The sequence below is a fragment of the Solenopsis invicta genome, chromosome 5 (genome assembly GCF_016802725.1).
Source record: "Solenopsis invicta isolate M01_SB chromosome 5, UNIL_Sinv_3.0, whole genome shotgun sequence".
Lineage (NCBI taxonomy): Eukaryota > Metazoa > Arthropoda > Insecta > Hymenoptera > Formicidae > Solenopsis > Solenopsis invicta.
Genome location: NC_052668.1, coordinates 26,971,276 through 26,994,056, shown reverse-complemented (window position 1 = coordinate 26,994,056; position 22,781 = coordinate 26,971,276). Strand labels below are relative to the sequence as shown.

The window sequence follows — 22,781 nt, the reverse complement described above, 5'->3', positions numbered from 1 at the left end:
AGAAATGATGATTTCTTCAGTAGGGATGTGTAAACAATTATTATTATAGCTTACATTCAAAATATTAGGCATACAATACAAAATAATTTAAATGACTTGCAATATTAAAAATTAATTTTTTAATAATACGATAACACGCCACATTTCTCTATCTCTCCTTCTCTCTCTCTTTCTCTTTCTCTCTTAAAAATAAATATAACTATTATATACTTTTAACCACTTTAATAGGTTTCTATCATTTATCATTTCTTTCCTTGTTACATATATTCGTACTAAGCATGATTAACTATTTTTTCGAATGAATTTAATTTACTAAAACCGCATTACATTCATAAGGGACAGCTGGCACGCATTTAATGTTGCAGAAGTAATACGTCGTTCTTTATTGTACGTGAAGCATCAGGAAGAATTTACAACGTGCCTGTTTGACAGAGTGTTTTGCTTCGAGAAAAATTTTACTGTCACTTTTCCCAAATATCGTGTGTCGCGAAGAGCTTCAATACAATCAACAATTGTACTCGCTTGCAAAACGCATCGATTAGCAAGAAAATTAAACGCGAAAATGCAGGAGGAGATAGCTGAAGTGAAAGCTGAAGATAATTTGCTCTTGATAGAGCACACTTTACGCCCAATAACGTACACTTCTTGGCTCCTGGGCGTCGGCATTGCACGTCCGCAGAAGTATCCTAAGGCAGTAACGGTCATCATACGTATCATTCATTCCGTCCTGTGTTCCATTGAGATGATAAAAGAATATAAGTTAGAAAATAACTCCAAATGCGCTACTGCTAATGATGTCGAATATGCATTTAAGTCCGTTCAGTTCGTGAAATGGCTGATTTGTCACGTGTCAACGTATTACTACGTTTATAATGGGATCAGTCAGTTCGACAAGTGGCCGGAGCTGATGCACAGATTGGAAGAGATCGATCAGAAGATCAGGAAGGAAATATCCATGAGTGACTGGCGTGTAATAAAAGTCGAAGCGTTAGCGATTTTCGCAACGTTCGCTTGCTGTCCTTTGTTCCTGATCGTGCACGTTCTGTATTATTACTTTGCACATCCAGAGTGCAATTACGTGTCCGACTTGTTGTTTTACTACATATCAGCTCAGACGTTAATCAACAGTTTCGTCTTCAACGTTATCGTATATGTGCTATATTATAGATTCCAAACGATAAATAAATTGATCGGCCAATGGGATGAGATATCTGATGCGTCATGGGTCGCGCTTAAGATTAGACGCATCAGAGAACTGCATAGTGGTAAGCTTTTTGCGAATTTTATCTTTTGCCTTGTAATTAGACGATGTAAATTTATGTGACTCCAGATGTAATTTAACAATCTCTGAAGAAATTGCGATGATACTTGGACGTAATCAAATTCTAAATTCCATTATGAAGGTATTCGTGTTCTCATCATCACGGTAAACGATACTTACGGCCCTCATTTCCTCATCTGCTCGGTGAACTGCTTTATCATGATTGTGGCTTCACTATTCAAAATGAGTATGGATGAAACGTGCATGGATGAAAAAGCATTCGTAATCAAAGATAAAATGTTTTGGCTACTGCATGTCATGCAATTCGGTCTGACATGCTGGATTTGCACACTTGCGCAGGAAGAATCCCAGAGGACCGGAACATTTGTATACGCATTTGTACTGAATTGCAAAAATCTGGACGTAGAATGCATCAGAAACGAAGTCAACGATTTTTCAGTTCAGCTACAACAGTATCGAGTAGCATTTACGGCCTGCAACTCCTTCGAAGTAAATAATGCTCTTTTCATCGTTGTGAGTACATATTTAATTAATTTACTTTATTATGATATCTGAGGTCAAAGCAATTAAATGATGAAAACTTGTTTTTCAGTTCGTCGCAATTACCGCCGTTTATTTGATAATTCTTGTTTAATTTAATGAATGAAGATTTGCTTAAATTCTACAAAATTTTGTCGAAAATATATACCTAAATAATTGGATGTCTAGCAACACTATGTCTTTCAGCATTAATTTTGCATTGTGTTTTGACGATAATAGTTTTTTTAGATATTCAAAGTTGGTACTTAATTAAAAGAAATAAGCTTTATACAATCTATAATGGTTTATTATATAATCTATAGTGGTTTGATATTAAAATTTTTGTAAGTATTTTAATGCTTGGATGGAAAAGAATAGCGTACAAAAGGCGACAAATGCAAGTTGAGCGCTGTAATTAGAGATCAATTACATTTTAATAACAAAATAGCTTAGTAATAATATTATAATTAAATACCTTTCAGCTCTCTGATCCACTTTTATAAGATTTTATAGAGAGAGGCGTCTCACTTTGGACCATAAGGCATAATTTTTTTCTGCTCAAGAAAATATCAAAACATATAGGAGTTGCTTAATAAGTAATAACACAAAATTATTTTGGGTTAGAATGTCTAAGAATTAACGTTTTAAATAAAATAATATGCAAACTTAAAACAGGAGGTTAAAATTAAATGAAATTGCTGTTGAAAAGTGAAAACCATTACGGTGTAACTTTTTAATAGAAGTATAAAACGCGAATGACACGATAAGGGCGAGTGAAGAAAATAAAATGCCAAGAGTGAGTAAGTGTTAATCGTTTATAAAAAGATTTTAGCGCTTTTTATATTACATATTAAAATAAGTCATATGTATAGTATAATGTATTTTTTTTTATTCTTAGTAACTTTATTTTACATTAATGCATAAGAAACATGTTGTGTTTAATAGAAAGCGCGAGAAGATAGTGATTTTTTCAAGAGGGATACGCAAACAATTATTATTATTGTAGTTTATATACGAAAATGCACACAAAATAATTTAAATAATTAATATAAACAACATTCTAATATGAGCGTGTACATATTTAAATTACGAGAATGGCTATACCGGTTGAAAGCAGAACTTAGTGCTTATATTTTCTAGGTTTTGTACAGTTTTCTAGATAAAGAAAAGATTGTAAAGATGCTTGTAACTATAAAAATTATTATGTAAATAGATTAGCAATTTAATTCCATGATATTTCATTTCAAGATTTTTTATTTAAAAGCGTCTTTTGACAAGTAAGAGCGGCGAGCAATTCAACGAATCTTGTAAATGTTTGTAAATTCACCTAGAAAATTATTATTGAGCACTAACAATAAGATCTGATTTCGATTGGTATGGACATTCCCATAATTTAAATATTTAAATTATTGTAATATGAAAAATAAATTATTTAATAATACGGTAACGCAGCACATCTTCATACATGAGAGTAAATATAATATACAACTGTACACAGAAAAAATTAGTATTAAATCATTATCGTTTTATCTATAACAAAAGAGTATAAAATCTTGGAAGAATTTATAATCTTAAACAAAAAAATTTTCTTTGTGTCAGTAAATTATGTCTGTGTAAGATTATAAATTCTTTCAAAAGATTTAATATACTTGCTTATACATATATGAAAGAATGAATTTGATAATAACCTTTTTCTGTGTATCCTTTAATCATCGTAATTGGCTCGAATCATTTATCATTTTTTTTTTATTTGCATATGCACGTATCACGCTTGATTAACTGTTTCTTGAAATTCATTTCATTTATTAACGCGTTACGCGTTATAAAGGGCAACTGACACGCAATGTTGGACAATACGTCGTTCTTTATTCTACGTGAAACACCAGAAATAACTTACTACGTGTGCAATTGTCCGAGTGTTTTTCTTCTAGAAAATTTTCACTCTTATTTCTCTAAAATATTCTGTATCGCAAGGAGTTTCACTATAATTAACAGTCATACACGCTTGGAAAACGCATCAATCATCAATAAAATCGAGCCGAAAATGGAGCAAATGATCAATGTGCAAGTTGAAGACAATTCGCTCTCAATAGAAAACACCTTGGGCCCAATATCGTACATCTCCTGGCTCATGGGCGTCGGCGTTGCACGTCCGCGAAAGTGTCCTAAAGCTGTAACGATAATCATACGTATTGTTCATTTAGCTGTGTGTTCCATTAAGTTGCTGCTCAGTCTGAATCTTTTTCTAAGTCACGATGCTGCTTATACGTTTAATGACATTTATATGTCCATGTACACCATAAACTGGGTGATTTTCTACATGGCGGCGTATTACTACGTTTATAACGGGATTAAGCAGTACGACATGTGGCCGGAGCTAATGGACAGATTGAAGGATCTCGACCAGAAGATCAGGAAGGAAATATCGATGAATGACTGGCCTGTAAAAAAAATCGAGAGGCTAGCGATATTCGCGACGTTCGCTTGCTGTCCATTGCTTTTGATCGTGCACGCCCTGTATTATTACTTTACACGTCCTGAGGACATTTACGCATCCGACCTGTTGCTTTACTACCTGTTAGCCCAGTCGTTAATCAACAGTTTCGTCTTCAACGTTATCGTGTACGTGCTATATTATAGATTCCGAACGATAAATAAGTTGATCGACCAATTGGACAGGCTATCTGATGCGTCGTGGTTTGCGCTAAAGATTAGACGCATCAGAGAATTGCATAATAGTAAGTTTCTGAAAATATTCTTCTCTTTGTAATGCGACAGTGTATGCGGTTCGAGATGTAATTTAATGAAATTTATGAAGAAATTTTGAAGGTACATAAATTTTTTTTATGCAGGTGTTCGTGTTCTCGTTATCATGGTAAACGACATTTACGGTTTTCATATCTTCCTCTGCTCGGCAAGCTGCTTTACTATGGTTGTGACTACCCTATTCAAAATCTATATGAGCGTCCAGGAAAAAAATTACAAATTTATAATTTTGCATAATTTTCTTTGGATTCTGTACATCACGCAATTTAGTCTAATATGCAGAGTTTGCACACTCGCGCGTGAAGAATCCCAAAGGACCGGAACATTTATATACGCATTTGTACTGAAGTGCAGAAACCTGGACGGAGACTGTGTCAGAAACGAGGTTAATGATTTTTCAATTCAGCTGCAACAGTATCGAGTATCATTTACGGCCTGCAACTTCTTCGAAATTAGTAATGCTCTTTTCACTGGTGTGAGTATATATTTAATTTATTTACTTCACATAATTTAATAAGAATTAGCTTTTGAATAGCAACTTAAATTATATCTGTCGAAACAATTAAATGATGTGATCTTATTTTTCAGTTCATCGTGATTATTACAACTAATCTAATAATTCTCCTTCAATTTTATAAGGCACCCGACAAATTGAAAAATTTTTTCAAAACTTTATCAGGTATATACACTTAAATACTTATTGTTAGATGTCCAGCAACACTAAATCTTCTTGCATTAACTTTGCATTGTGTATTGAGGATAATAGTTCTTTTAATATTAGAAGTTGATAATTACAAGAAATGTATCTTATAAAATATATAAATGGTAGTTTAATATCTAAATTTTTGTATGTTGATGCTTGGATTGACAAAAATAGCATATAAATCGTGCAATGTAAGTCGTGTGCGATAATTAAAGGTCAATTACAATTCAATAGCAAAATAGTTTATTTATAACATGATTGAAAACGTTTTTGCTCTACATCTTCATAAGATTTTGTACAGAAAAATTCATTGTGAACCATGGACCGCAACATTTTCCATCCGAGGAGAGGTCAAATATCGGAATTGATAGTAAATAACAACAAAAAGTTCTTTTGCTAATTGATCAAAATATCTAATTAATGTGTCATGATTAATCTGTATAAAATTAACACTTTATTGCAAAGTTGAATTGAAATGTGTATATTTACTATTGTGTTTGTTGGTGGACATTTGTTTCAGTGATCAATGTTTTCAACTTGTATCACTTTGTTCGAGATAGTTCTCGGAATATCTCAATATCTTTTACCGCAACTATTTCATCATTAGTTGACTGTTTTAATTTTTAATTACATGAATTATTTAAAATAATTGCTTATATTAAATACAAATTTTGTTTTAATACTTTCTATTGCAAAATGCTTATTTTACCTGATGTGTGTAAAAATGTATAAAATAACAATGATTTAAGAGATTTTTAGGTATTAACTTTTTAAAGAAGCATTTTTTTCGTTACATTTGTAAGAAACTTCCTTTTCAGAATTGAATTTTTTATAAAAACTCAAAGTATGGCCAAAACATTCGGGCCCACCTTGTATACGTATATATTAAAAGTTAACTGCATTAATCTTTTATTGTGCCTTTTTATTTAACAAAATTTGAATTTGTTTCAGCCAGGGGCACATTTGATTCTTCAAGTATAGGACATATTTTTATATTTAAAAGAAGACTTACGTTAAAAATTAACTTACATAAAAGAAATTAACTTTAGTACTTTCCATGATATTTAAATATTAAAAGCAATTACTTTTTATAGTATTCCTTTAATTCTTGTTAAATTTATTTTTTATTAATTTATATCTTATTTGTATATATTGCAGAAGGTTCGGAGAAATGGTGATCTGTTTCATGAAATATTGTAATATATGTAAAAAAATTGTAATTATGTACAAAATTTTTTTTAGCCATACGGTGCAAAATAATTTAAACATATTTAAATTTTTAAAATATTACAAAATTTTTTTTCTAATAATAGAGCAACAAAGCACTACATTGATCCACATAAATATAGCTGTACGTCTATTTTAATTGACTCGTTGACAATTATCTTTTTTTTGTTTGTACTTGCACGTACCAGCCGACAAAATACTGTTAAAGATGACCGGCCATAAGTAAATTTTTGTGACGGTCAAGTGGGCCTGGCGGGCCCGGAAGTAATTGAAGTTATGAAGTACAATGACGTTATTGATTATTGATAGAAATTTGCAATTATTAACACATATATTTGAGTAATTATAATACATTATTAAAATCTTGATTTTTTATTATACAAATACTTCATAAACAAGTATGCATACTTATAATGCAGTAACATCATATATATTACTTCTAAATTTTACTCTTTTGTGATCAGTAGTATCTCTGTGGATAATCAAACTTACATGATAACAATAAAATTGCAGTTTTTTCTCCTTAGGAAAATAGGCTAACGTTCTTTGTCAAACACACTCATCCGTTTTTGTTCTTTGACTTTAGTTTCATCTAATGCAAGGTCTTTCGACTATCATGAACACATTTTTTGCTCTTTGCACCGCGTGCAAATTACATAAACAATATTCAGATATTCATATCTTTTATACTAGAGTGTCTAAGATCATTCTGCAAGCGCCATATTGTTCTTTCATTTAATTTATACTCCGAAAACTACTTATTTCATACATACACAGTCTAAAACTTTCATATGAGGCACATGTTGTCACGAGTCGATCAATACAAAAGTCGATAATTAAATTATAATTTTTTAATCTACTTTTGTTCTTCAATTATAGTTTCCGGTATGTTTTTATCACCACTTTAATTGTGGAGAAAAATTTTGAGATCTGTAAAACCAATTAAGAAATGTGAGTGTACGAAAATAAGCACGAATAGTGACCGGTCCAGCATCGCTCTTTTTTACCGATTGAACGTTAATTTTCGCTCACGCCGTTTCTTCTAATTGCATTTACAAATGTAATACCTCTTTACAGTTAAAGTATAAACAGTAATGTACAATAGACGCAATAATTTTATAAGGAAAACAAAAAAAAGTTGAAAAATTATTTTTTTTAATTTTACATAAAAATAAGCATTACTCATGTTGCAAATTAAACATTAAATTATGAATCTAAATCAATAAAACATTTTTTAAATAAAAATATGATTGTTTAATTTTAATTTCTTTTTTGAATTAGTTCTCTATGATGATTTTTAAGAAAGTTATGGCATTTCAAAGATTATTCTTCATTTGCCGTTATTTTGTTCACATATTTGCCAAAATTACATAGTTTCACCAATTGTTATTGTCATTTAACTTTTTAATCATACACTAAAAGGTTGAAACTAAATAAAATTATAATAAAAGCCATCTCATTACGGTGTATATCCTTTAATAGAAACGTAAAACGTGAATATGTCATGATAGCTAGTGAGGAACAAAAAATTATAGCAAAATAAATGTTAAGAAATTAATTTTCTAATAATTTTCTAATAATTATTTCTAATAATAAACGAAACACATCTATCCACGTGAAAATAAATATATACCTCTTCAACTATCTTAATTGACTCGTAACATTGACAATTATTTTCCCCAGTTTGCGTTTACACGTATACACCAAGCTTAATTAACTATTTATCAAATGCATTTCATTAACACAGCCGCAGCGTTACATTTATGACGGGCAGTTAACACGCAATTTAACATTGTACAAGCAATACGTCGTCCTTTATTCTACGTAAAACGACAGAAAGAACGTACAACGTGCGCGTTTGTCAGAGTGTTTTGCTGCCAGAAAAGTTTCACTGTTATTTCTTCAAAATATTCTATATTGCAAGGAGCAAATTCAATTTTATTTAATAATAAAAAATTCAATTTATATTTACAAACATACTCTCTTACGAAACGTCAATTAGCAAGAAAATAAGATACGAAAATGGAAAGGGAGAGCCATGTGGAAGTTGAAGATTCGCCCTCGATAGAGTACATCTTGCGTCCAATAACGTACATCTCCTGGCTCATGGGTGTCGGCGTTGCACGTCCGCGAAAGTGTCCTAAGGCTATAACGATATTCATACGTATCGTTCACCTCGCTGTGTGTTCCATTAGCGCAATGTACTGCGTGTTAGATTTTTTTAGTTTCAACAGTATCTTCGCTTTTAAGACCAATGTGTACAAGTTGATGCATTGCACGAACAGGGTGATAAGCTACGTGGCGGCGTATTATTACGTTTGTCACGGGATCAGGCAGCACAACAAGTGGCCGGAGCTGATGGACAGAATGAAGAACCTCGACCAGAAGATCAGAAGGGAAACATCCATTAATGTCCTGCCAATAAAAAACGCGCAAGTGCTAGCGATTCTCGCGACTTTCGCTTGCTGTCCTTTGTCCCTGATCGCACACGTCCTGTATTATTATTTTACAAATCCAGAGTATATTTTCATATCTGATTTGCTGTTTTACTTTATATTAGCTCAATCTTTGATCAACAGCTTCGTCTTCGACATTGTCGTCTATGTGCTATATTGCAGATTTCAAACGATAAATAAATTGATCGGTCAGATGGATGAGCTATTCGGTGCGCAACAAATTGCGCTCAAGATTAGACGAATCAGAGGATTGCATAACGGTAAGTCTCTACAAATATTGTTTTTTATTATTCTTTTATATTTATATTTTCTTGTATTATTTATACACCATAATTTGAGCGTAGATGTATAAGTCATAATGTAATAGTTTAAACAATCTGTGAAGGAATTCTATCTCTGTGTTAATATTGATATCGTTGTCAAATCGTAATCTGTGTTAATGCAGGTATTAGTGATCTTGTCGTTATGATAAACGATATACATGGTCTTCATCTCCTGCTCTTATCGACGAACTGCTTCGCCGTGGTCGTAGCTACGTTATTCAGAATCTACATAGGCATCACAGAGAAAAATTATACGTTGATTGCCGTACTTAATGGTTGTTGGATTCTGTATGTGACGCAGTTCGGTTTGATATGTTGGATTTGTACGCTTTCACGACAAGAATCCGAAAGAACCGGGATAATTATATACGGATTTGTATTAAATTGTAAGAACTTGGACCAAGATGCTGGTGTCAGAAACGAGATCAATGATTTTTCGATTCAACTACAGCAGTATCAAGCAGCATTTACGGCCTGCAATTTCTTTGAAATGAACAATGCTCTTTTCAGTGGTGTGAGTAAATATTTAATTAATTGACTTCATAATTTATAATTTACGGAGAATTGGCTTTTGAATTGCAATGTAAATAAATTCTGTCGAAGTAAGTAAATGATGTACATTTATTTTCAGCTCGTAGGAGTGATCTCTGCTTATCTTGTAATCCTCATTCAATTTTATAAACCATCCGATTCGAATTAGGGGAAAACGGAATAAGATGAAGACTTTAATAAGGTTTGTCAGTTTCTCCTAATTCCGTGACAATATAAAAATAAAGATATATATATATATATATTTTTTTTTTAATGCACTGAAACCTTAAATTTATTATTGGTAAAAATTAGAAGCTGTTAAATAAATTAAAATTTTTTAAAATTTAGATTTGTTTAAGACATTATGTTAATTTCGTCATCTTACCCTCATATGCGGGAAAGATGACTTTTAATAATTAATAAACTGAAAAACAGTCAAATAAAATTTAAAGTGTACTCTTATAAATCAAAAAAGATTTATTATAATTTAACCTTCAGCTGACACATTGGGTGTCATACACCCAAGCTATTTACAAAATGCTTGGCATTCATACATCGTTTGCTTTTTCTCTTCTGAATATTTTGAATATATTCAACTTTGCAATTTTTACACTTATTTAATCTCTTTCTTGACAATTTGTCATATTAATTAAACAAAAGATTGTTCAAATTCTATGCATTATGTAACGAGATATGCTTACAAAATTGAAAATGTCTGGTGATATACATACACTCATGTGGGGCAAAATAATCAATCCAGTGTAGTGTATCAGCTGAGGGTTAATAATCTTATATTATTTAAATATTATAACGTAGTTAAAAAAAATGTAGACAGAACAAAAAAATATTTATGTAATCTGCAAAAATAAAATTATTAAAATTATGATGTACATTGTGATTCATATTGCGATTAAAATTGCGTTACATATATTTAAAATACTGCTAAGTTAAAACTATAATGCATAAATGCATTTACCTTGCTCATGCACGATGTTTGTAATTTTACCCATAGTCGTGTTCATTTATTTATTAATATAAATTTTGTTACATGAAAATTAAAAAATATGAATACGTTATTGTATATGTTTTTAGCCATACAATATTGTGATTTTACAGGGAAAATAAAAATATTACAGTTATGTCATTTCTAGAATAAACGGCAAAAAATTACTTATAGGTGTTTCCAAAACACATTTCTATTATATTATCCACTTTTGTAGACAGTTTGAAATCAAACTACCACAGATTATTTATTATTATTTAAAGTCTCTAATTATTAATATTTCATGTTATAATTCTTTTAAATTTTTTGAAAAATAGTTTCAGAAATAGTTTTACATATTTTGAGCATGTATATATGTATGTAAGTATATATTACTTCTTTTTCTTTGCAATGTTTGTAACACTTTCTGAATAAATTCTTTATTTACATAAACATATTTTTTGAAACACTTCAAAGCTTCTAAGTTAACTTCGAATTTCGAAGTTTCAAAGTTTCGAAGGTGCTTTAAACTTCAAAAAATTGAAAACAACTTTGAAGCTTCAAATCTTCAAAGTAAGTCAAAAGTAGTGGTAGGCTAAACAGTCATTTTTACTATTCGAGTATAACCGTTACTGTTATTTCAAAATATCTAGTTATTTAAACAGTTATTTGATTAAATGATTACTAGTATTTAATCACATTATAATTTACAATAATTTACCTAGGTTTGAAAATTTTAACTAATTATCTGTCATATTAATTAAGTTTAATTTTATACTAAAAGAAATATTAATGTAATTAAAGTAAAATATTGTTATTGAAGGAAGAAACAGAGAAACATTATTTTTAAACTTTTTTGTTTTTTTTAGTACATATTTTATTTTTAAAATATATAAACAAAATTATGTAATTTAAACTTTTCTTTAAATATGAAAATAATAATATATTTAATAAACAAAATAAAATTTAACATAACATACAAAAAGAAATTAATGAATTCTATAATAATCATAGTAAAATGTATTTAGATTATAATTATAGCTGCTTCAATAAGAATATTCACGCCACACACTTATATTTGAGTGTTGATTGACTACAAGATAGAAACTTGCTAAAGACTCAAGAATTTTTTATTCTACAGTCAATTGACTTGTTTAAAAAATATAATGTACGACAAAGTAATATCGACCTTATTATGCTTGTAAAATTGTAATTTATTAAAAATAATTGTTGTGTCTGATAATCGTTATTTCACAAATTTAATAACGATTATTGAAGTTATTTTGCAATAACGGTTACTCAGTAACAGATGACGAAATAACGGCCCAACACTAGTCAAAAGTAACAACCCTATTACCAATACACAGACAGGGTGGTTGTACAATTAGTGACGTAAATCGGAACAACTTGGCGTAATTCAGGACATTTGCAATCTACATTTAATTTTTTTGTACACAAAAATATTTTTGTATACGTTTTCCTTAATTTGTAATATTAACTTTAAATAAAATTTATAGTCTTACCTAACATCATTTATTGCTATTTTTAAACAACTTGTTAAAAATTAGTCTTGGCTTAAAGTGGCGTAATTCGGTACATATACCTTATATCCTGAAAATTTTATAATATTTTTACAATATTTTCCTGAAACATTTTAATTACTGTTTGCGTTTTTTTTACCGTAGTACTGATTATTTATGTATTTTCTTATTTACGTCTTATTTTACACATTTTAACTCTCATTTATTGGTGTGACGTTATATTTTAGTTATAGAAAATTTTGTATGTCTAATTTTCTTGGGACTTTTTAGAATTTTTAGGATTTTATTAGGAATTAATTTTATGTTTCAAATATAAGTAACAAAAATTCGCCTTTTTTGAATTTGGACTCTAAATAACTCTTGAACGAGTTAACGTATCAACCTTCGCTTTGTACCAAAATTTTTGTTTTTTGTGCTTTTTTAAATACTGTATTATAATATAAAAGGTTTCATTTAAAATAATTAGGTTGAAATCCTTGTAGGGTATCCCTTGAGAGAGGCCATCTCCACAACTTCTTTAAAAGAGTAGTCCCTTGAAATGATCAAACACGTAGTTCGAGATTTTTCACTATTTTTAACCTTATCCGCTAATATAGCAGATAAAATTCTATAGACTTTAGAAACATCTTATATATGAGATTTTTTGTTAATTCTCATATTGAAACATATTTCACCGCCTATGCTGTTTACAAGAATAATTAAAAATGCACAATTTTTATTATAAGGAACTCATGAACTTAGCGGAAATATGATAATGGTCTGTCAAACCGCTATCAATACCAGCAGTGTGATTTTTTTGAATGTTATAATTTAAAAGTTAAAAATATTTTATTGTAAAATCAAAATTTAACATATCGTGAGAGGTTCTCTTAATTGTAACACAAATAAAAAATACGTTCTTGAATATATCTTTATATACATCTTTTAATTTTGTTTACTTTTATATTTTGTTTTTGGATAAGGTATCCATACATGTATTAATAACATCGTAGAAATTACTTTGTTTGTATTTTTGTTATCATGTAAATATAATGGAAATAATCCATAGGATAACAAAAATAAATATAATTTTGATTATTTGGTGTACCCAGTAAAATCTGAAACAAAAAGTTTTTTTTTTAAGTAGAAACTAAATTTTGAGGGGATAACCACTTAATATAATCATGGGACAGTGTCCTTGAAATCATTATGAAATCATTTGGAATCAAATGTAATCATAAAGTCAGATAAAATCACCAGAAATTATAATGAAATCATATGAAATTACCAGAAATCATAATGAAATCATATAAAATTACCAAAAATCACTTTGGAGTTTTGTGTAATCATTGAAAATTATGTGTAATTATTATGAAATTTATTAAGAGATTAGTGTAAACTCTTGGCTTTTATAATCAACTTTTGGTCAAAAATAGTCGTAAGGAATTACACTACGCTATTTCTAAAAAAAAGTCGTTAAAAATTTTGATGATAATCTTTTTAGAAAAATTTTTATCAATCATAATAAATTCCAATCAAGAAACATCATTGTATAATCAGATGCAATCACCAGATATCATTATAAAATCGTATGAAATCACCTGAGATCATAATGAAATCATTTGCAATCAGTTGAAATCATGTTACTGTGGGACAACATTTTAGCTAGTGGTTACCTCTTTGCTAAATTTAAACTTAAGAAATTGATCGTAAATTAAAGATTTATTTATTGTTACCTTTTATGTTTTAATCGACTAATTTTTAAAGTACTATCGTTTTCCTTGAATAAATAGTGTCGTATACCCAAATAATGATCAGTTAAATATTTTGTCCAATTAAATCCCATCATGTTGAACTGAAATAATTGTTGATCCCTTTTATCAAGATGATCCCACATTGCTTGAACATTATCAGTGGAAAAATTCCATTCTTTGTTACAAAAAAGTTGGGTCACTTTATAATATTGGTCGATCTTCACATATATTTTCCACATTCTGTAATACATACAAAGTTATTACAAACTTTCATATTATTCATCTAATTTTATCACGCTTGAATATAAACTATGAGTTGTATGTATCGAATAATAAAAATGACATTTATATTTATAACATACCTCGGGCTACGACCGATACAGATGTATACAGCGTCCATAAGTAAAGCCGGAAGAAAGTGACAAAACCAAACGCAAATTTTATATGATATTTTATGCTTTAATAGAAACAGTAGTGGAAAATAAATAGCATTACGCATGGGATATATTTTAGTTAGATAGACATGTCTCAAAAGATATTCATTCCAAGTAGGCCCATCGATCGGTGAGACAAAATTATAAATTAACATATCTTTGCCTTTCCTAGAAAATAAATTGATTTATTATAAATACAGTTAAGTTGTATCATAAATAACCATACGTTGATATGCACAATATATGATTATAACAATAAATTAAATGACCCAATTATTGACAGTTCAAGTACTAACAATTTGATTTTAAATGTATGTTTAAAAGAAAACATTGAAATTGTAAAATTAATAAAATGTTATTACATTTATAATTGCAATAAGTATATTACAGTAAGTTAATCTTCAAGAATTTAAGGAAAATAAAATGCAATTATACAATAGTAATATAATACATTCAGAAATCTATACTATGTACGTTCAAAAAAGCATTTAACATCGAATTCTTACTATTTTTGGGACAAAATTAATTAATTAGGCCATTCATCCTATCTAAATAGTTAGCATGAGAGATGTAATGAACAGAAGAAAGTTTATTAGTAAAAAAAGCATAGGAAAAAACGTGTCTTTTTTTTATTGAAAGCAAGAAAAGGTTTTTTTCTTGTTAGTATGATAGCGTGATAGTACGAGTCACGAATAAATCATAAACTATTTTCCTTTTAAATAGGGATTAGGAACCGACATTCAATACGAATAAAACTACTTAATCTTTAATTTTTTCTACTCTTTTAAGTCTTTAGAGTAGTGTATTCTAATATAGGCAAGCTTCTTATTATAATTATATTTATTTTAACGCATTGATCAATCGATAAATTAAAAACTCACGCCATATTTCAAAATGCTGAAAAGTTCTCAAAAAAACTCACAGAACGTAAATGTTTATTTGAAAATATTTAAAATACTAGAAAAATATTTCAGGTTAAATGTATTTTTTATAGTAAAGAATTTACAAACAAAGTGGCTCATTTATGTTCAAGTAAAAATCTATAAAATGTTTATTTTATTAAAATACTTATTATTTTTTTTTTAAATTTACCTAATTAGAAATAGTTATTACATAATAATGTAGTCAATCAGATTTATATTAATCTATATTTAAATAATGGTAGTTTATCATTTTAAAATTATTTACAAAGAACTAAGTTGTAATAATAAAAGATATAGATTAAATACATTTTTATATGTTAAATACATATCAGTATACCGATCTGAAAGAAAACAACATATTGAAGAAAAAGTTTTTGTGTTGTTTAAAAAAGAAATGTATTTTACGTAAAAAAAATATTTAATTTCCTTCTATTTATCTTTAGTTAACACATTTAAATTAAATTAAATTAAATGTTTCAATTATAGTATAATTTATTTTAAAAAGTACGAAACGCACACACAAATAATTTCATTTAATTACAATTAATATTTATAATTGTTGGGTTAAAAGAAAAATAATATTGTATTTTCCCCACTGGAGGACGTGTTTTATTAGAAGAAAACTTTAATTCAAATGGCGTAATGCATACTTTTGTGATAACTGTACTTAAATATCATTGCGTGTGTATTATAGAAATCGATTGCTGCATTATTTGATTCACATAAAATAGAAAGAACAAGGAAACAAAATAAGTTGTATTTTTGCAGTTGTGTTGCTATTTTATTTCCAAAAAGGGAAAAACGCGACAAAAATAAAGAAAAAGAAATGTGAACGTGTATAAACAAGCTGCCGTAATTAAAGTTGGGGCTTGACATCGAATTATTTGATGTCTACTTTGAAAGTTGGAAATCAACCACCAAATTTTTAGTGCTACTCGTTAATTTTTGAGGATAATTCTTAAATTTTGTGGTTAATCTTCAAATTTAGATGTTAATCCTCAGTTAGTGATTAACTCTCCAATTTAGGGTTTTCTTTTGTTAAGGAAGTAGAGTAGTCACTGTAAATAAAATCCAACTTTTGTTTTTGTAATCTTCCAATTACATTTTAGTATTTTAATTATAAAACAATATTCAATTTTTTTATCGCTAAAAAATATATTGATAAAAGGGCAAGTCAATATATAAGTCGCAACACTGAATAGAGGCAATACTAATCATAGTAATTTCCTGATATTTGTTTTATTTTTTGACATATTTATCCTGTACATTCAGACACTTATCCCATTTCTTTACAAGTTCTTGAAAGCCAGCGGCAAAGAAATCTTAGAAATCTTTTGGTTGCTGTTGCAGTCAACGTGTAATCTCTTAGATTACGACATCATCAGTGAATTCATTTCTATCCACTTCAATTTGTTTCTGTTTGCTGGATTCTTTTCTTTTTAATCAACGACAACAAATTTTGATTGTAAATACTGAAATTTTGGTCCTGAAACTAATAGCTAAAAGATATTCAAGCGGTTACACGTTGGCTACGACAGCAATCAAAAGACTTTTTTGCCGCCGGCTTTCAAAGATTTTTAAAGTGATGGGATAAGTGTCTGAATGTACAGGGTGAATATGTCAAAAAGTAAAACAAATGTCAGGAAGTTACTTTGATTATTATTACCTCTATCCAGTTTTGCGACTTATATATTGACTTGCCTTAGTGCAATGACAGTTAAAATAAAACTGAGCATCATATAAATGTAGGCGCAGCTATTAGAAAGACGCAGCTTTTACATCTTACAACAGATCCTGATCAATAATCTTATCTTCATATTCAATTTCGAAATTTATCGTGTAATGAATGTATGTAATTGATTACGATATACTCGTATGTACGTGATTATACCTGCATTGCTTATAGACGTCCCATGCGCTAGCAATTAACGCATTTACAGTGAAATCAACTGGCACTATATTTGCTTTATGGTCGCTATTACAACGTAGAAATCTTGTGAAACCGCACATTATACTCGCTAAAAAACCTATTGGCCCATACTTATTGTCGATCCATCCGGCAAATGGTTCATTGGCGCTACATGTAACTGAAAGATATTTCAATTATTTTTTTTATAGATTTATAAGAATAAAAATTAATTATTACGCGCACGCACACGCACGCACGCACGCACGCACGCACGCACACACGCACGCACGCACGCACGCACGCAGCACGCACGCACGCACGCACGCACGCACGCACGCACGCACGCACGCACGCACGCACACACGCACACACACACACACATATTCGTGATTATTCATCATTACTTTAGAATTATAGAATTTTATTATCAAACTGTAAACAAAAGTAGTATAATTATATGATATATAAATGTAGTATAAATTTTATTAAATTATTTAACAAAAAATCTACTAGTTTTTATCATCATTCTCTTACCCATCCCAGGTCGAAATATTCCAACTTGTAAATCTTCGCATTCTTCTCTGATAAGCCCTTCTGCAATTGCTTTCGTGAATGTATATGAATTCGGCCATATTGAAATGATCCTACACAAACGTTAGTTTAACTTTTTACATTAAAGTACTTAATTATTTTAGTATATGTATTGCAGACTATATATATACCTAGATATTTTCTTTTTTATCATATTTTCGGATAAGTCACGTGTAATCATAATAAGACTCTTATGATTAATAGGATATGAGTACAATCGTTCTTCGATATGGTCTATATGGCAATTTGCATATGCGGTGGATACATGAATAAGTGACTGCAACATAAACATTAAATTCAAATTATTTTACCAAAGAGAGAGAGAGAGAGAGAGAGAGAGAGAGAGAGAGAGACGTTATAATTATCAGACAAAAGATTTACCTTTAAATTTGGCATTTGCTTTGCGAGTTTTAAGATGGTATCAACAGCGTTAATATTTATCGTTGTAGCAGTTTTGATATTCTCAGTGAAACGTACATTTCCCGCAATATGAAAAATTATGGATACCTATAATAATTATTATACAATATTACATTATAACGTTTTCAAAAAAAAGTAACAAAATAGAACAATATTTATTTCTACTTGCGCGTACAAAATTATAATTAAACAAACTTACAGATTTGCCAATAAGAGCCAAGGCGCGGTTACAAAGCCGCAACGACTAGTTAAAATTAATTAATTTTATTAAATCAATCTATCATTGAACGTTTCGATTTTCTTTAGAGTCATCCTCAACGTACAATATTACAGAAATCCGTGTTAGCCTCATTAAGTATAATGCAGTTAAAGGTTCATTTCTTTACAAAAGAATAAGAAATAAAAATAGTCATATAAAGTTGTACAAAAATAAAATCGTAATTAACAATCAATAAATTTTAACAACTGCAAAAACTTACATGTTCAAATTAATTAAAAAATTTTATAAATGTATACGCTGTGTAAGCAGCGATCTTGTGAGAATAACGTAAATACAATTGATTACGCACATTTAATTCTAACGTATGTAAATACAGAGAAGAGAGGAAACATTACAACTTTATAAGCAATTGTGTACAAAATAATGGTGTAATTAACACAGATATTAAAATTAAGAATGCAGAAAAAGACATTTGTCGCAATCCCATTTGTACAGATTATATCAGGAATTTAGAAACAACCTTGCAATATGCATAGCTTAGGTGACTTTAACGAAAAAAATTAATTTTAACAAAAAAGGTTTCTGAAATCAGTCATAAAATAGAAACATCTTTTTCGTTAAAGTCACGTAAGCTATGCATATTGCAAGGTTGTTTTTCGCGACGAAAGTCTTTTTCTGCATTCTTAATTTTAATATCTGTGTTATTAATTACACCATTATTTTGTATTCTAAAATTAGAATTCAATTTCTTTTTAATGACTGAAAAAGTTAAGTCCAGACTGTAAAGCCCCGGGGATCAAAAATCCATAATAGATTTCTCCTCGAAAAAAAGGTATTCATTATTAATAAATATGTGGATTTATCAAAATGTTGTTGACGGAACATGGGATGTGATAAATTAAATATCCTATTCAAATCCGCTTATTTTTTAACAGGACCGATGGCAAGAAAAGTAATCGACAATAAATTTCCTTTGACTTGGGAAATTTGAAAGACACCATTATAGATTTAGTAAATCCATTTAGTGATTTAAGAAGATGAATTGATTTAATAAAAGTAATTGTTTGTAACCAGTTGCTGTCTCTCTAACTGCCGTTTGATTATATTGGCCTTTCTGTGAGATTGTTTATTAAATTCTGAGAATTCAATTTAAGATTAGATTATGATATATTATAATTAGATTTATGTCAAACATACATTTGTTTAAGTGTCTAATACAATTTTTGGTGTATTAGAATATACAGGAAAGAGAATAGTATTGTATCTGATTTAATTACCTTACTTATCAATATGCTTTTGTCACTTTCTGCCAATCCAAAATCTTCGGTGTCAAGGTTGCTTGTGATAAGCACGATTTTTTTGCGGAAATTGGGTACTTCTCTTTTCACTCTGTCATAAAGCTAAAGTAGATGGAATAGATTTAGATAACAAACAATTCACTAATAACATAGCGTTAAAAATGCAATTTTGCTTAAAGTTTACTTTTGCCTTCAGGATTTTCTATAGTGTATGTAACAATGCATCCTATATAGAATAAGGAAGACAGCTTTAAGCAAAAAGACATTATTCACGCCTAACTTATATCTTAATCTTGTTTTTTTTTAGATAATCACAGGTATGTTAAGCATGTCGTTTAATCGGCTTTCGGGACACGTGTTTTTCGAACGTATTAGCAAATATAAGGTAGAAATGTCAGGGCAACTTCGTAACAATTTTTCAATTAATACCTTTCCAAGAAAACCGGTACTTCCTGCAAAACAGAGCAACAAAGTATTATACATGTATACGTATGTACGTATATATGTAACATATACAAATTTTACAATGTTTTAATAAATATTTGTTGGTATATTTGCAAAAAATACTTACTAAATGTAAATATATATATGTATATATATATATATAAATATATATATGTATATATATATATATAGTAAAAGCACAGCTATTTAAATTTAACTATCGGTTTTTTTATTGTGTAAGTATTTATGTACCGCAAGTAAATATTTTTTTGCAATTGCACAAGCAAATATTTATTAAAATTTAGTATATTTTTTTAAGTGTACATATTAAATAATGTATTAGTGATGAAACGAGTAAATAGTTCAATGTCAGTATCATAGATATATAGATTACTGATGTTTTATTCTCCACCACAATTTTCAGGTTCCTCAATGAATGTCACCATATTAAAGAGACTGTGCTCACGCATGCCCAATACGTGCATAAATGCGAACATTTACAAATGTAACTTGTGGACGAAAAGTGCAGAAGAGTAACGCGAACTTCACTTGATATCATTATACATACATATTTGAAATTATTAAAGAATTATAAGCTTGTTAGAGCATATATATGAAGTATATATAAAGTAGATTATGTGTGTGTACTGTATAGATATATGCAATGTGTATTGATGTTATATCTCCCCGCAATATTTTTGTCCCAAATTAAATGCAGGAATTTTTTAATTAAACAAAAGTATTTACTGTTGATAATTATTATGAATGGTTAGAGCATAAAGTGGTCGAGTTGGTTGGTATCCAATTTTTAACCGGATAATTATTTAGCCATTGTTGTAAGAGTTGCTGATTGTTAAGAGAAAATCTACAATATGTTTAAGAATATAATATTGAGATTTTGAGCTATTTAAATTGATTGCTTAAATTGGTAAGATAAAGATAACTTTTATATTTGTACATATCGCTCGCACGCGTGAGTACCGCACGCGTGCGACCTATATAAATCTCATATGATGACGCATCCGTCGGATACCGAGAGTTCACACTGCGGATAATGTAAATAAAAGTAATGTAATAATGTAATATTTGTGATATGACAATGTAAATTCGTGCCTTCTCGTATTATTGCAAAAACAGCACCGTCCCAATTTAATTTATAGAAGCAAAACTTATTGCATAAACAGCTGTAAATACTTTTGTAAACAGTTTTTTCTTTTTTTAATTTTGTGTCTCATTTAGGGCACGTGTCGTCAACTTGACTAAACTCTTGTAAATAGGGTGAGTTTTTTAATTCGATTGATCAATCGCGTTATGCGCAAATGCAGCTTTTACAGGACAAAGTTGTATTTGCGCATAATGCGATTGATCAATCAATGAATTAAAAAACTTGCCCATAGTTCAATCTAGAGATTAGCCAATTCTACGGGTGATGCGTTATATAACCTATATTAATATAAGGTTTACGACTCTAGTTTAATTCTCAAACTGTCAAAAAAATAAATAAATAAAAAAAGAAAAAGCAATTCTGCGAGGAAATGTGCAAGCGTGAGCACTGTCTTTCCAATATGGCGACATTCAATTAGCGTTACAAATTCGACGCAATCAGCACTCTATATATCCATGGTCAGTATAAATAAAATCTCTTTAATTTTACATTCAAAACAGATGAGACGTATGTTTTCGACTACTATAGAGTTGGCCATCCCGTATGTTTTGAATATGAAATTAAAGAGATTTTCATTTATACTAACATCCAATAATATGCTCGTTTTATTGACTTTATTGCTATATTATTTAATTTTGTTTAAATTTGTATAAATTGGTTTTATATTATTTTTGTATAAGTACATATTAATGTTATATTATATTGTCATGATGCTATTCGTTATGATATGATATTGTGACGTCTCTTGGTGAAGAATAAATTATCTCAAGAAAAATGTTTTTCTTTGTTAAACTTATTTGCACTATGCACATGCTAAATACCTGTAATAAGGATTGATTGTTCGGCGTAAAAATTTTGTATTGGTGTTTGGGATTCTTCAACTTCCATTTTATTTACTATTAGTAATACGTAAAGTTAACACAGATATAAAAAAATAATTATTATTTATCGACTTTTGAACTTTTTCAAATGTTTATTTGACTTGCAGTAACTCCGAAGACTGACTTTAGAAAAATCGCGTACCGTATATATAAGCATATGCTGTATACGCAAAAAATGTTTTGGTAGGGGAACCTGAATACACTTGATCCCCCCTTTCGATTTAGTTGACTATCTCAAATAAGGAAAGGATTATTAAAATGTTTTTAAGATATACCATAACTATTTTAACTAATAGAGGAGAAGAGGATAATATGGCACCCATTTTTATTTTATTAAATCATTTTGTTTATAATTAATATTTTCTATTGAAACTTGAACGATTACATTCGTCAAAGTGTTGTTTGACAGATTCTAGGCTCAAAGTAATGAGAT

At 29.3% G+C, this 22,781-nt stretch overlaps 4 protein-coding genes across 4 annotated transcripts; 3 read left to right on the top strand and 1 right to left on the bottom strand.

The window, feature by feature from the left end:
* The first annotated feature begins 398 nt into the window (after window positions 1-398).
* Window positions 399-2,246, top strand: LOC105199855. Its single transcript, XM_011167125.3, has 3 exons — window positions 399-1,265; window positions 1,404-1,795; window positions 1,875-2,246. Exons 1-3 carry the CDS (start codon window positions 563-565, stop codon window positions 1,914-1,916), a joined length of 1,137 nt encoding a protein of 378 aa, XP_011165427.2. The 5' UTR covers window positions 399-562; the 3' UTR covers window positions 1,917-2,246.
* Window positions 2,247-3,569: 1,323 nt separating this feature from the next.
* LOC105199850 (gustatory and pheromone receptor 32a-like) lies at window positions 3,570-6,339 on the top strand. The gene is made up of 3 exons (XM_011167120.3): window positions 3,570-4,539; window positions 4,654-5,042; window positions 5,156-6,339. Exons 1-3 carry the CDS (start codon window positions 3,645-3,647, stop codon window positions 5,258-5,260), a joined length of 1,389 nt encoding a protein of 462 aa, XP_011165422.2. The 5' UTR covers window positions 3,570-3,644; the 3' UTR covers window positions 5,261-6,339.
* Window positions 6,340-7,778: 1,439 nt separating this feature from the next.
* On the top strand, window positions 7,779-10,962 carry LOC105199854 (gustatory receptor 23a). The gene is made up of 3 exons (XM_011167124.3): window positions 7,779-9,213; window positions 9,399-9,790; window positions 9,908-10,962. The coding sequence occupies exons 1-3, from the start codon at window positions 8,520-8,522 to the stop codon at window positions 9,974-9,976; spliced, it is 1,155 nt and encodes a 384-aa protein (XP_011165426.2). The 5' UTR covers window positions 7,779-8,519; the 3' UTR covers window positions 9,977-10,962.
* Window positions 10,963-13,229: 2,267 nt separating this feature from the next.
* LOC105199852 (fatty acyl-CoA reductase wat) lies at window positions 13,230-22,484 on the bottom strand. Its single transcript, XM_011167122.3, has 10 exons — window positions 22,289-22,484; window positions 20,174-20,310; window positions 19,838-19,960; window positions 18,302-18,427; window positions 18,052-18,197; window positions 17,864-17,973; window positions 17,312-17,507; window positions 14,426-14,665; window positions 14,046-14,303; window positions 13,230-13,427 (listed from the first exon to the last, which is right to left on the bottom strand). The coding sequence occupies exons 1-10, from the start codon at window positions 22,353-22,355 to the stop codon at window positions 13,349-13,351; spliced, it is 1,482 nt and encodes a 493-aa protein (XP_011165424.1). The 5' UTR covers window positions 22,356-22,484; the 3' UTR covers window positions 13,230-13,348.
* Window positions 22,485-22,781: the final 297 nt, after the last annotated feature.